The sequence below is a fragment of the Trachypithecus francoisi genome, unplaced genomic scaffold (assembly GCF_009764315.1).
Source record: "Trachypithecus francoisi isolate TF-2019V2 unplaced genomic scaffold, Tfra_2.0 Lachesis_group15, whole genome shotgun sequence".
Classification (NCBI taxonomy): Eukaryota; Metazoa; Chordata; class Mammalia; order Primates; family Cercopithecidae; genus Trachypithecus; species Trachypithecus francoisi.
The window spans coordinates 43,152,117-43,167,748 of NW_022681460.1; the positions used below are offsets into that span (position 1 = coordinate 43,152,117).

The 15,632-nt window shown below is 41.1% G+C and overlaps 2 protein-coding genes across 3 annotated transcripts in view; one reads left to right on the top strand and one right to left on the bottom strand.

The window, feature by feature from the left end:
• USP45 (ubiquitin specific peptidase 45) overlaps nucleotides 1–9,248 on the bottom strand; it is an 80,951-nt gene extending 71,703 nt beyond the window's left edge. Inside the window, exons 1-4 of one of the 2 annotated variants that reach the window (XM_033234683.1) lie at nucleotides 9,112–9,248; nucleotides 3,525–3,643; nucleotides 1,374–1,546; nucleotides 183–286 (exon numbers count right to left, since the gene is read on the bottom strand). In XM_033234683.1, the coding sequence (XP_033090574.1) occupies nucleotides 183–286; nucleotides 1,374–1,546; nucleotides 3,525–3,624 (377 nt within the window). In that variant the 5' untranslated portion in view covers nucleotides 3,625–3,643; nucleotides 9,112–9,248. Of the gene's footprint in view, nucleotides 1–182; nucleotides 287–1,373; nucleotides 1,547–3,524; nucleotides 3,644–9,111 lie in introns of those variants that run through there. The other variant, XM_033234684.1, reaches the window with a different exon arrangement.
• A 5,629-nt stretch (nucleotides 9,249–14,877) lies between these two features.
• TSTD3 (thiosulfate sulfurtransferase like domain containing 3) overlaps nucleotides 14,878–15,632 on the top strand; it is a 45,988-nt gene continuing 45,233 nt past the window's right edge. Inside the window, exon 1 of the mRNA XM_033234688.1 lies at nucleotides 14,878–14,994. Coding sequence (XP_033090579.1) covers nucleotides 14,922–14,994 — 73 coding nt within the window. The 5' untranslated portion in view covers nucleotides 14,878–14,921. The remainder of the gene's footprint in view (nucleotides 14,995–15,632) is intronic.

Below are 15,632 nucleotides of genomic sequence, written 5' to 3' on the forward strand. Positions count from 1 at the left end.
TTTTCCAATTTAAATTTTATATTCATAGGTAATGTTAATTTTCTTCAGGTATCCCGTAGATTGTGTTCAGGTTAAAAAACCATAAGCTGATAGAACATCTTTAAATATTTTACCTTAAAAGCTTGAAGAAAAAATTGGGGGGGCTGGTTAATGGACACAAGAACTAACAAAATTTAACTTACCATATAATCCATGTGCTCAGATTAATTATAATACAATGGGGCTCTGTTCTGGAATTCTTGAAGTGCTTCAGTGAATGTTGGCTTTCTGAGTTTTTACCACATCCCTGAAGATGAACAGAATGCTATTTTGTATGACTTACAAATATTTGTTTCAAATTAATCAAAACTTAAATTATATTCACACTTACACTGAAAAGTTTTGTTCTGTTTTTAATTTCAGGCCAGAGGAGAAAGTTTCAAAAAAGCAATATGGATTCTCATTAAATTTAATTTCTTGCAAACAGGTTAACATGCTTTTCAATATACAGTATTTACCTAAAACAATCATGGGCAAAGTTAATTTCCCTATCGTTTAAAAATGTACACACTGTCTGGCACACTGTGGAACACCCAGCATCCTGGCAGGCCAGTGGTGCCCTTCCACAAACACACATTTCCCAATCCTGTACACAACTTCACCCCAACCCACTGAGAACTACTGAGACACAGACCAATCAGCAATTTCCCTCACTAGGTAAGTAAAGAAATGAGATGCAATTCTGGTTAATGCAACATGAAGGGAAGTCAAATCTGCTGAATCTTTCCAGAAAGGTTTTTTTCTTTTTTAAAGAGGAACACAACCATGAGGTTGAGGATAGCAGAGCAGAGAATAGAATAAACCTCAGTTTTTAATGTTCTTTCCATTAAATTAACTAATCCTGAAGTGGCCTTACTTCTGGACATTTTGTGTGAGATAATGAAGATTTCTCTTATTTTTTGAAAAAACGTATATACTTTTAATTTCATTAGAAAATTTATTACAGGTATTAATAACTTCTAAACTTTAAGATTTTAAACTATTTTGCAAAAGCAGCAGAAAAATCTGTTTTGAGAGAAAAAAAAATTAATCTGAAAGGTGGATCTATTTCCTAAGTAAATACAAAAGGTAAAGACTGGTCCAGATATGGGAACTACTGCAAATAGGTTGAATTCCCTCTGCAAGTATTTATAAACCACACTTGATTACTTTCTGAACATAGCATACCTTTTACTTTACCTTAACAATCATTTTTAAGTTCATTCTTGGAAAATTTCTATCTAAATTGGAATAAATTTATTTTAACTCCTATGCATGACCAACAGTCCAGCTCACAATAAGCATTTAAGGAAAATATTTCAGATAAACTCACATATAAATAACACTTTTCTTACCTGGAAGCCACACTTGAGGCACAACCAAATATCAGAAGGAAGTACTGGCTGCCCATCATAGAATCTTCTTTCTTTTAAACATTCTGAGCAAACTGACCACAGATTCTCAGCTATTGCTCTCTTTACATGATTCACGCTGATAGCATGACTTACATGTTGGCAAGTTAAACCTACTGAATAAGATAAAACAAAATCTCAACATTTTCTTTGCTACACTAAAGTGCTACCATTACTAAGCAAATCTCAAAAGTATTAAATGTTGTTCACTAAAAAGCACAGATTCAACACACAAAATAACTCAAAAAATATATGCTATGTAATTCCATTTATATAATGTTCATGATATAACATAATTATAGAATGAGAGAAGAGATTCACGGTTTTAGGGGGCAGTGGACACAAGGCAGAGGGTGTTGCTATAAATGGACAGCACATAGGGTGGTGATGATACAGTCAAGTATCTTGATTGGTGGTGGTTATACAAAGCTATACATGTACTAAAATTGGATGATGTTTCAGGATAGCCAGTTTGCTGCATTGAAGGATGTCTGAAGTATCTCTTTAAATATCATTAGGACCTTACCTGATGTCCCTGATTTATTACGGTTTAAATTTTTGAACTAATTTTAGATTCACAGGAAGGTACAAAGAAATATACAAGGAGGTCTCATTCACCCTTCACTGAGCTTCCTCTGATGTTAATATTTTGGACTACTATAGTAAAATATCAAATCCAGGAAGCTGATGTTGGTACAATCCTTAGAACTTATTCGGATTTCACAAGACATACACACTCATATGTGAGTGTGTATGTATAGCTGTATGCAACTATGCACACCTAAAATGGAAATAATATATTAAAAATATCTCTTTAAATGGAGAAAACCGGCAAGAAAGTGAGGAAAATCCTCAGAGGCCTAAATCAAAAGCATGAGACTAAAGAGAAAACCAAGTCCTGAGGCCAGCAGCTCCCAAAGGCCATCTGCCAAGATCTGGTGGCTTGGTGACATGGTTTTAACAGGCCATGAGAAAGAGACCAAAACAAAACAAAACAAAAGGCCAATCTAAGTTACTTCATATTATAAACTAGACAAAATCCTAATAAAAATACCAACAGGATTTTTTGAAACTAGACAAGGTGATTCTAATGCTTACGCAGAAAATAGTAAAAATAAAGAGTAACAGATTTCTTTTTTTTTTTTTTTGAGACGGAGTCTCGCTCTGTCGCCCAGGCTGGAGTGCAGTGGCCGGATCTCAGCTCACTGCAAGCTCCGCCTCCCGGGTTCACGCCATTCTCCTGCCTCAGCCTCCAGAGTAGCTGGGACTACAGGCGCCCGCCACCGCGCCCGGCTAGTTTTTTGTATTTTTTTAGTAGAGACGGGGTTTCACCGTGTTAGCCAGGATGGTCTCGATCTCCTGACCTCGTGATCCGCCCGTCTCGGCCTCCCAAAGTGCTGGGATTACAGGCTTGAGCCACCGCGCCCGGCCCAGATTTCTTAATTAAAAACTTATACAGTCAGGCCGGGCGTGGTGGCTCAAGCCTGTAATCCCAGCACTTTGGGAGGCCGAGACGGGCAGATCACGAGGTCAGGAGATCGAGACCATCCTGGCTAACACGGTGAAACCCCGTCTCTACTAAAAAAATACAAAAAATTAGCCGGGCGAGGTGGCGGGCGCCTGTAGTCCCAGCTACTCCGGAGGCTGAGCCAGGAGAATGGCGTGAACCTGGGAGGCGTAGCTTGCAGTGAGCCGAGATCGCGCCACTGCACTCCAGCCTGGGCGACAGAGCAAGACTCCTTCTCAAAATAAAAACAAAACAAAAACAAACAAAAACAAAAACACATAGTCATCCCTCAGATACTTGAGGCAGGGAGGTGGGGGGCGTAGTTGGTTCTAGGACCTCCCCACATTTACCCAAATCTGTGCATACTCAAGTCCCGCAGTGGGCCCTGTGGAATCTGCATTTAGGAAGTCAGTCTGCTGAGTATGCAGTTTTTACGCATCCCAAGAATAGTGTATTTTCCATCTACGTTTGGTTGAAAAAATTCGTGTACAAGTTGATCCTCAGAATTCAAACCCGTGTTGTTGAAGGGTCAACTGCATTGTTATTTCTTCTCAACACTATTTGGGATGCCAAATATCACAATTTACCAGCAATATCATCTGAAGAGTCTTCTTCATGAGGTACAGTAGGCCTTTTACTTCTTTTGGCTTTCTCAGGTAAAGCTTTACTTGGATCTTTCACCCGCATCTGTTATTTACTGAAGGGACTGAGGGAAAAAAATTCATACATTTGAGTCTTCAAAATTAAAATTTTATATTTTATGTAATGCATATCAAAATTGAAATGACTTCAATTTTAACTGGTCTGGGATATTAACAGAGGAAGAAGAAGGGAACATCAGTTGAAATGAAATAAATCTTTGTTAAATCAGTATACACATGATATATTCCACTGGCTTTTGCCAACTATACTGTTACTGACTAAATGTTTGTGTCCCCACCCCAAATTCACATGTTGAAATCTAATCGCCAAAGCGATGGTACTTGAAGGTGAAGCCTTTGCGAGGTAATTAGGTCATGTAGGTGAGCCCTCATGAATGAGACTGGCCTCTTATAATAAAAGCTACCTTTGTATCCACATGAGGATATACAGAGAAGATGGCAAAGATGGCCATCTATAAACCAGGAAGAAGGCCCTCACCAGATACTAGATTTGCCAGCACCTTGACCCTGGACTTCCCCGCTCCCAGTACTGTGAGATATAAGTCTGTGTTGTTTAAACTACCCAGCCTATAATAATTTGCTCTAGCGGGCTGAACCAAGACACAGCCCCTAAATATAAGATGTCCAGGTGAATGATCAAAACTAAAGTTGTCATCAACGGAGTAAGTGTTGCTTCTGGATAATGAGTTCTCTTCACCCTTTCCTCCCTTCTGCTAGCAAGGAAATAGTAGGAGCTGGATGAGCCATACTGGATCAAAAATGGAAGCTGTAAGCCAAGCACAGTAAAGTCACTCTACCTGTGCTGTACGACTAGCACCAGAATATTAAGAGAAAATTAAATTTCTATCTTTTTTTTTTTTTTTTTTTGAGACGGAGTCTCGCTCTGTCACCCAGGCTGGAGTGCAGTGGCGCGATCTCGGCTCACTGCAAGCTCCGCCTCCCAGGTTCACGCCATTCTCCTGCCTCAGCCTCCAGAGTAGCTGGGACCACAGGCTGGACTACAGGCGCCCGCCACCTCGCCCAGCTAATTTTGTGTGTGTGTGTGTGTATATTTAGTAGAGGCGGGGTTTCACCGTGTTAGCCAGGATGGTCTCCATCTCCTGACCTCGTGATCCGCCCGCCTCGGCCTCCCAAAGTGCTGGGATTACAGCCATGAGACCACGTCTGGCCAATTTCTATCTTTTTAAGCTACCACATTTTGCGGGGGGGGGGGGGGGGGGGTTCACTCTAGCTTTTTATCATGAAAAATTTTAAACATCTACAAAAGTTAAAAGAACAGTATAATGAACACTCATATAAATTTAGATTCCACATTTATTAATTATTATTATTATTTTAGAGACGGGTCTCGGCTTACTGCAACCTCCACCTCCTGGGTTCAAGCAATTCTCCTGCCTCAGCCTCCCTAGAGTAGCTGGGATTACGCTTGGCGCATGCCACCAGGCCTGGCTAATTTTTTTTGTATTTTTAGTAGAGACGGGGTTTCACCCTGTTAGCCAGAATGGTCTGGATCTCCTGACCTCGTGACTCACCCACCTCCGCCTCCCAAAGCGCTGGGATTACGGGCATGAGCCACTGTGCCCGGCTATTATTATTTTTTTGAGACAGAGTCTCACTCCAATTGCCCAGGCTGGAGTGCAGTGGCCTGATTTCAGCTCACCGCAGCCTCGACCTCCCCAGGCTCAGGTGATTCTCCCACCTCAGCCTCCCAAGTAGCTGGGACTACAGGTGCACACCACCACGTCCAGATAATTTTTTTGTATTTTTTAGTAGAGATGGGATTTCCCCATGTTGCCCAGGCTGGTCTTGAACTCCTGGGCTCAAGCAATCCACATGCCTTGGCTTACCAAACAGCTGGGATTACAGGTATGAAGCATGGTGCTCCACCAATTCCACACCTATTAACAATTTGCTATGTTTGTTTTTATCTAAATATCAATATGTGTGTATATAGAGACACATATGTATGTGTGCGTTTTATATATATATATATTTGTTGTTGTTGAACTGTTTGTAAGTTGTACAGATCTTGACAGTTCATCCCTAAATACTTCAGCATGTATCTCTTAAAAATAAGTACAGTCTCCTATATAACAATGTAATCATATCTAAGAAAATTAATAATTTTCTAATATCATCTCATTTTCCATCATATTCTAATTTCCTTATTTGGCCCTAAATTGTCTTCTATAGCTGGTTTTTTGAAAAAGATCCTATCAAGGTTTGCACTTTATATTGGTTGTGTCTTTAGTATCTTTTAATCTATTAACAGAACAGTTCTTCAACCTTTTACTTGCCTAAGACTTTAGCTTTTTAAAGAGATAGGGCCAGTGCATGAGTCACCTTGAGGGTCTTGTTAAAATGAAAGTTCTGATTGAACAAGTCTGGCACAAGACCTGAGATTCTACCTATCTAAAAAGCTTAAAACTGAAGCCACTGCTGGGGGCCCACAGAATACTCTTTCAACAGCAAAGTTGTATAATGTCTCACATTGCATTTGTCTCTTTCTTCATGGTATTATTTACCTCTATCCTTTACATTTCTTAAAAATTCAGTTAATTATAAAAGATTTTAGATACAAGCTAAGCATTTTTTAAAACCACTATATTTTGGAGTCTCTGTTAGAGTAGCTTAGCCTACCTATTACTCTCCTGCCTGGTAGCTAAGCAACATCACAATTTTCATGGTTGCTGACTTACTTTTCAATGATCAAAGTAATGAATCTTTCAATTCAGTACTAAATTCCAAATCTTGATTTATTCATTCCATATTTCACAATAAGGGAGCTTTCAAGTTTACCATTAAGTCCAACGGTCATCACTACTGAACTAAGTTGCAATAAATTAAGGGCTTCAGGGTTAGGACCATGTAAAAAGCCTCTGAGTTCCTTGAGCACTTCATGTCTACCTTCTCCCTCCAAACTTCCTCATCTTCTCTCCCCTCCAGTTCCACCTTATAAAATCACTAATTTACGAATCCCCTTCTCTGATCGTAACTTCCCAGTTCTTCCAGCTTGCCTGATCAGACACTCATAATTTCCTATAGTGTCCAGGCTGACAAGAGGCTGCATCTCAAGTCCTTCCATGACCCTTACAGAAGGGTAGGGAGAAGCAGAAATGGCTAATGGAGAGCTGCTTCCTAAAGCAAGTCACATGGCACATTTAACTTCAAGTAGACATGGAGAGGGGTTGCCCGTGTATAAACAGTGCAACATTACATGTACCCAAAAAGAGGTGAACTGGAATACTTGTGCAGAGCCTTAAGGACGACATCACCTCTCTGGCAGAACCCAATCCTAGATGAACCCAATTAATCATTTTCTCCATGTCGGGAGAAAGTGTCTTAAGAAAGGAGACTAGGTCCATTATTATTCACTACACCTTCTGGTAAACCTACATACTATCAACAAAGCCACTTCAAATCTTCTTCACTTTCCTTAAACCTCTAACCCCTCCATCTCCCCACTTACTTATCAAAAACTGATCTAGTCGTTCACTAAGGGAAGACAGACATAAGCAGATGGCAAATTTGATCTTTCTATTCCCAAATTTACAAACCTACCTCCATCAATTTAAATTTGATGTCCTGAAAAGAGATAGGTATAACTAATAAAATACAGAGAAAATGGTCTATGAGAAACTGGTTATATTTTCCCGCTGTGATACAGATAAGCTCTTGATAAAGATGAGCATTAACACAGATAATGCTAGCAAAATAATAAACAAAACCAGGCATTTGACCTACATACTGTAAGCAACCTGTGCCTTTTTTCAAAAACACTGACTCAAACTTAACTTGGTAATGTAGAGGCAATTTCTGATGATTTTTCTGCCATATGTAATATGTCTAAACAGACAGAATCATTTGGTACAGTAACCCAGGATTCGGCAATCATGTATCTGCAGTTTTCCAATTTCCATTTAAGGCAAAAGGACAAATTTAAAAGTCCAATTATTAGAGCTTCCAATACTTTACATCATCAAAATTGTGTCTGGGCACTGGAGACTGGGAAGGATGGGAGTGGGGTGAGGAATGAGAAATTACTTAATGGAAACAATGTACATTATTCAGGTGATGGTTACACTAAAAGCCCAGTACCACTAGGAAATAGATCCTGTAACAAAACTGCACTTACATCCCTTACCTTTATACAAATTTACATAACTGTGGCTCTGGATCTCCGTGATCTCCCCCACATTTAGAGTTTTGATAGGATGCACGGGACTCAACATATAATTGTATTCATGGCTGACATTTATTACACAATGCAGTATGGATATACAGGCTCATCACAATAGAAAAAGACACAAGTGGAGTCTGGAGGAATCACGTGTAGGCTCCTTATGTGGTCTCCCTCCCAAGAGGGGTCAAACAAAACACACCCTTCCTCAACCAATGAAAATACAGCAACACGTATGCAACGCTTCCGCGCAGGGAAGCCCATCAGAGACTTGGTGTCCCGGATTTTTACAGAAGCTGGTAATTTCGGCGTAAAACGTAACTGTTCAGCACAAACCCAAAAATCTAAGTTCCCAGATGCCAAACAAGCACCAACATTGCAAGCAGTCCTTTCTAAAGATAGCAGTCTCAGGCCTGCTATGTTAACTCTTTTTAGCACAAATATGTTCTGGCCATTTTTCTCATGCGGTTTTCCAAACAATAAACTTTACAGTTTTCAACTTCACCATCACTTAACACCTGTCTTTTCTCTAAAGTAGGATGTGCAACCAAGTTGTTTAGAAAGCTGTTTTTAAACAGGCTATGCAAAAAGCCCATATCCTTAAGAAAAAGTCCTTTTTTTCCCACTCTTGGGCAATTATTTATGGGGGTTGGAAAGAGAAGAAAAAAACACTATCTCCTTTTATATACCAAGGTCAAAAAGATGAGCAGCATCTTATGGTTTGCTGTGTATCACGCTCAGTTCTAAGCACTTCACAGATATTAACCCACTCAACCCTCACAGCCACCTTAGGAGGTAAGTTGCTATTATTTTCCCGCATTTTACACTTGAAACTGAGAAAGAGAGGTTGACTTGCAGAGGTCCCAGAGCCAGTAAGTGGTGGATGGAAATGCGGACCCAAGCAGTCCGGCTCCGGAGCTCCTAATACACGACGCTTCCAGAAAGTCGGGGTTAGACACGCTTCCTCCGGTCACCAACACACACACTCCGAGGATGTGAAGAGAAATGCGCCGCGAGGAGGCGGACGGAAGGGTGTGGGGCCACCGCACGCCCAGGTCACCAGGGGACTCGGGCGCCTCCCAGGCGGCCCCTCGCCAGCCCTGACGCCTAGGGCTTCTCCCGCAGCCGCAGGGACCCGAAGCCGGCAGAGCTGCGCTCACACGGCCCTGGGTGACCGCCCGGCGCCCCCAGGGATCGGGAAGCCGAGGGGGGTGGGGAGCCTCTCTTCCAGCCTCGCCCACCCACAAGGGGGTCAAGGTCGCCGAAGCGAAGACCGAGAAACTGCGGCGACCATACCGCCGCTGCGACCACAGCTCCGCGTCCCCAACTCACCCCGCCCGTTCGGGCCGCCGCGTCTACAACCTGGGGAGACTGCGCCTGCGCGCCCGCCAGGCGCCCGGCAGAGGTGGGGCCTCGTCTGCCCACCCCCAGCCTGGCCCGGGAAGGTTCCAGGCGGCGCGCGCCGGGCCTGGGAGCGCGGGGAGGGGTGGAAGGGCGGGGCCGGCTTGCGTGGCGCCTGCGTTCTGCATGTCCTCAGAGCCCGGAGAGTCCCTGGTAATCTTAGAGTAATAGCTACCGACTAGCAATTTATTAGGATCCTGGGCCAGCGTGCGCACCTCGGATGTTCCAGGAGTCCGGCTTAAGTTCCACTTGTTGCTGGGCGCCTTCTGAAACAAACTCCGATTTCCCTCCGTTACTCTCCTCTGGACTCTTAAAGTCACATCTAACATTCGTCATATATTATTGTGCTTTTCTTCGCCATTGCTGTTGTCTTACCTGTCCTTCTCTCTTCCTAACTAGATGGTACATTTCTTCAAATACACCTATACCTCCTCAAAGCCCAGTTATCTATTAAAGTGGCCAGCACAGTGCATGTTTAGTAAAAGTAATTGGTTTGAAAATATTTTGTTTGAATCATGGATATTGCAAATGCCAACAGTGGTTATGGATAGGTTCTAAAAGTCTCCTGATCTTTCACAACTCTTCAGCCAAGGGACAGATGTGGCTTTAAGGATAAGACTATTGGCGTAGAAATCAGAAGATACCAGAGTTAAAATTTTAAATACTAAATTTTACTTTAAAAACTTTTTTTATAACAGTATTTACCTGTGGAGAATTTGGCAAAGAAGGTTGGTATTTGCTTATATCGTACTTACAAGGACCATTCATTTAACAAATATAATTGAGCACAGATATGCCAGGTGCTGTTATAGGTATAGAGGTACACTATCATTTGGGGGGTTAGGATAATTTTTTTCCCTAGGGAAAAAAAAATTCCCCAAATAAGAATAGGTTGTGTTTTTGAAGGCAAAAGTGTCTACTTCATAAATCAAAAGCTTTCATATATTTTATCATTGAATTTGATCTAGAACTTGGAGGAATAAGAACAAGCAAACTTGAGTAAATCTAAATAATTTGCATCTTAATTGTGTCACTGTAAAAGATTTTTTAAAATGTATTATAGCCGGGCGCGGTGGCTCAAGCCTGTAATCCCAGCACTTTGGGAGGCCGAGACGGGCAGATCACGAGGTCAGGAGATCGAGACCATCCTGGCTAACACGGTGAAACCCCGTCTCTACTAAAAATACAAAAACTAGCCGGGCGAGGTGGCAGGCGCCTGTAGTCCCAGCTACTTGGGAGGCTGAGGAAGGAGAATGGCGTTAAAACCCGGGAGGCGGAGCTTGCAGTGAGCTGAGATCCGGCCACTGCACTCCAGTCCGGGCGACAGAGCGAGACTCCGCCTCAAAAAAAAAAAAAAAAAAAGTATTAGATGTGGAAACCCAGTTTATGATTGATTTTTTAAAAGGGATTGAATTAGATTATGGAAATTTAGGTTATTTTCTTCATAAGAAAAAATTTAGAAATTATCAAATACCATACAATACTTAAATTTTCTTGGGAACGACAAATTTCAAATATTGATTTCCAGTGGATGTACCCTTAGCATAACCAAAATCTGCAGAGATTTCAACCTTTGTTTCAAAACTTGGCATAAATTAAGGAAAATTCTGTAACACTTAAGTTTTTATTTCTGATGTTCCTCATTTATCTTTTCACTTAATTGAATGTAAAATTTACTACTTGATGGATTATTCAAAGAAAGGAAATTATTTTTAAATGTTAGACAGTAAGTATGTTTTAGTGCTATTACAATGACATTATAAGAAAACATCAAATAAAAATATAGATTACCTTAAGATTATCTAACCATGTATTTTCCAAATAATGCTAAATATCTTAAATTTACCGTCATGTTCTGTTTGGAAATATGTGGAATACTTTGTTAAGATGTAGGCTATATATATTCCTCTTATATTTCTATCAAGTGTATTTTTTTCATTTTTTTCTTTTTTTGAGACAGATTCTCTCTCTGTTGTCCAGGCTGGAGTGCAGTGGCATGGTTTTGGTTCACTGCAACCTCCACCTCCTGGGTTCAAGCAATTCTCCTGCCTCAGCCTCCCTAGTAGCTGGGATTACAAATGCCTGCCACCACGTCTAGCTAATTTTTTTTTTTTTGTATTTTAGTAGAGACAAGTTTTCACCATGTTGGCCAGGCTGGTCTTGAACTCCTGACCTCAAGCAATACATTTGCCTCGGCCTCCCGAAGCTCTGGGATTACAGGCGTGAGCCACTGCGCCCAGCTCCTTTTTATCAAACACCAAATTGAACCAGATATCAAGTATATTTAAGATACACTCTTTATTGTCAAAGTAATACCTGCTAGTTTCTCATCTTCCCCTCCTTCCCACACTCCCATTTCCTCCTCTGTTTGCTGTTTTCTGATATATAGTTTTAGGCACTGTCTTTGTGTGTACACCATGCATTTGTACCATGTTTTTATGTGACTGCCTTTATGCTAAAAGATAACACAGCTTAGATTACAGTCTACATTCTCTTCTATTACTTGAATTTTTCACCTAACAGTATATGGCAGACACATTTTCATATTAACCTCATTTTTTTTTTTTTTTTTTTTTGAGACAGAGTCTTGCTCTATCACCCAGGCTAGAATACAGTGGCACGATCTCGGCTCACTGCAACCTCTGCCTCCCGGGTGCAAGCGATTCTCCTGCCTCAGCATCCCGAGTAGCTGGGGCAACGGGCATGTGCTGCCACACTCAGCTAATTTTTGTATTTTTAGTAGAGACAGGGTTTCACCATGTTCGCCAGTCTGGTCTTGAACTCCTGACCTCAGGTGATCTGCCTGCCTCGGCCTCCCAAAGTGCTGGGATTACAGGCGTGAACCACCGTGCTGGGCCATATTAGTCTCATTTTTTTGACCAGTTGCTTAAGTCTCTTGTGAATGAATGTATCTATTTTTTCATCAGTCTCTTGTTAGTGTACATTTGTCTTTGCTTACTAACGCAAATATTCTCAGTAAATAAACTATTCACTGTAGAAATGCGGAGTCAACAGATGTTCATTTAAAGTTTTGACAGAAATTCTTAAAAAAACAGACTCACATGAAAGGCCATATATTTCCTAATTTTTCATTTTATTATATTAGTCTATTATATGGGGACTTAAAAGTTGATTTTAAAAGAAATGGGTGTGAAATGACTTTATTGGTCAAAAATAAAAGAAAAAGAAATGGGAAAAATCCCAAGTCTCTTAAAAATTGTCTTCTTTCTGCCAGGCGTGGTGGCTCATGCCTGTAATCCCAGCACTTTGAGAGGCCGAGGCGGGTGGATCACTTGAGATCAGGAGTTCAAGACCAGCCTGGCCAACATGGTGAAACCCCGTCTCTACTAAAAACATAAAAATTAGCCAGGTGTGGTGGCTACTGGGGAGGCTGAGGCAGGAGAATCGCTTGAACTGGGAGCCAGAGGTTGCAGTGAGCTGAGATCATGTCAGCGTACTCCAGCCTGGGCAACAGAGTGAGACTCTGCCTCAAAAAAAAAAAAAAAAAAAGTCTTCTTTCCAATAGCCTTTCACTAACACATGAGTAACAACAAAAAATTAAATTAGTTGTTTGGGAATTAATGATTCATATCAACTCAGCACTAGTAAATCTTTTTCAGAAAAGTTAAACTATTTCTCCCCCTCTTATCCCATTTTAAGTCTTGCTTGAGTTATTCCTTAACAATGATGGAATAACTTGGACACAATGATCAAGATCACTAGGAACAACAATCAAGAATCTCTTTTGACAGATCTTTTTGCTGCAAGGACTCTTAAATAAACTAAGTTTAGCAGTGTGCTATATATGGAAAGATATACTTGTCTCCTCAGAAAAAAAGTCCTACGTAAAAATATTTTTAAAATAATAATTAGTCATGAGCCCTAAAAGAATAAGTGTTTAGTATTACTTCTCCTGCAAAAGCAGAAATCAGGTTAAATATGATTCACTGAGGCCAAGTACATTGTTTCCCTATCTTGTGTTCATACTACCTGTGATTTATGATGTATATTTAGAATGGGGATGTCACAGAGACTATATGAATCTATAGTATATAGTGATATCTTAGTTCAAAGTGAATCCACAAAGTAAATTACACAGAGACAATGATTAAGCTCCAAATTATTTGGAAAATAATTATAAATGATGTCATTGGTCTAGAAATCTGAAATTGCTTATAGCTTATTAAATTATTAATAACTGAATTTTTAAAATGCTTAATGAAATGATTCCTTGGACAGACACTTTAATAATGCCATTTAAACATGAATATTTTAATTTTTTTTTGAGATGGGGTCTCACTAAGTCACCCAGGCTGATCATAGTGCACTATAGCCTCATACTCCTGAGCTCAGGTACTCTCCTGCCTTAGCCTGCTGGTAACTGGGACTACAGGTTGGTGCCACAGCACCTGGCCAAATATTTTAATTTTTAACTGTAAATCTATTTGCAGTTAAATATAGCTTTTATTATGCTTGGGAACCAACCTGAGAATAAATAAAAAATAAGATTATGAGAAACTTTGTGTGGTAGGCTTAATAATGACCTCCTGCCCCAAAGATGTTCATGTTCTACAAACCTGAAACTTGTGAATATGTTACCTTAACTGGCAAAAGGGACTTCGAAGATGTGATTAAACTAAGTGTCTTGGGATGAGAAGATTATCATGGATTATCTCTGTGGTCTGAATGTAAAGGTCCTTATAAAAGAGAGGCAGCAGAGTCAGAGGAAGAGAGGGAGATGTGATAACAGAAGCAGGAGTCAGAATCAGGGATTTGAAGCTCAAAGCTGTTGGCTTTGAAGGTGGAGGAGGAGGCCATGAGAGCCAAGGAATGGTGGGAACTGAACAATGAGATCACTTGGACTCGGGAAGGGGAACATCACACACTGGGGCCTATCATGGGGAGGGGGGAGGAGGGAGGGATTGCATTGGGGAGTTATACATGATATAAACGTCATGCACATGTACCCTAGAACTTAAAGTATAATAAAAAAAAAAAAAAAATAATTTATGTATTGAGGGCAAGTAAAAATATCTATCAAGTAAAAAAAAAAAAAAAAAAAAGAAAAGACAAGTCAAGAAATTCTACTCTGGAGCTCAGAAGAAACACAGGCTTGCTGACACTTTGATTTTAGCCAAGTGAGACTTCTAATCTACAGAACTGTAGATAATAAACTTGTGTTGTTTTAAGCTAGTAAATTTGGGGTAATTTGTTATGGTAGCAATAGGAAACTGACACATATTATACAATAGTTGAACATAACCCTGACAAACCTATAGTCAAATATCATCAGTTCGTGGAGGAACGATGACAATATGACCTTATTTTAATGCCTACATCAGTTGAACCAGTTATTAGAGTTAAGAACAATTCTTAGAAAAGTTATCCATGTAGTCAGTCTGTTTTAAACAAATCCAATGTATGAAAATCATGTTATTAAGGTAAATTGGAAAAGTTTATTTACTTTAAATCTTAAATAATGTGTCACATTTTCTGCTTTCTATTTTTAAACTTTGTGTCACCTAAAAAATAATAAAAGCAAAAAAAGTAAGCATAACCTTTACTTTCTTTCCAAATGCCTTTAAGTTTTAAAGCAGTAATTACACCTTGCGTCACTACCCTGTTCGGCCGGTGCCTGGCTGGAGGGCGCCGGAGAGCCTGGAGCAGCGCGCCGGGAGGCGGGAGCAGGAGGAGGAAGAGCAGTGGGAGGTGGTCAATAGCGCGGCGGCCGCCAGCCGGCAATGGTGCTAACCTGGTTGCTGCTCCCGGCTGAGCGCAGGGCTGTCCTCGGGTGCGCGGAGGCTGCGCTCTGCGGTGAGCTTGGTGGTCACTGGGAAAAGGGAGAGGGCCTAACTTTGGATTTCAGGCAAGGGTTAACATTGGTGGGGGTGCTCGCTTCTTTAGACTTCCAGTTAAAAGTCAGACCCATCACTCTTGGCACCTGGGAATGTAACACCCACTAGCAGTTCTTGTTCGAAGATCTCGGGCTACCCGAACCTGTGGGCGCCCTGGGGAAGCAGGGAGAGAAGTAAACATTGCTCCAGCCGGGTCGTATGGGGAGGGCGTTTATATTGGTAGTGGTGCTTGACTGAGCAATACATGAAGGCCAATTTTGCAACTCAGAGGAGCGAGCAAGATGGCCAGTCCCTGCCCGCGAGAGTCGTAATGCCGAGCCCAGCCTTGCGAGTTACATTTGTGACCTGCTAGAGAGCAGCGCTCCGCGCTTCATGAAACAGCCACCTAGAACTATAACGTGTTAGAACTATAAAAATACCACCCCTCATTTTACCGATGAGCCAGCAGAAGCCAGAGAAGTGAAGGTGGTTACCGGAGGCGTTGGGTCTAGAACTCCAAGCGGTCCCTTCTTTTCGCTTTGCATGCTGCCTCTCCAGCACCAACTTTAATCTGTGGATGCAGCTACAGGGACCCAGCATTAACACAGCTTCCCCCCA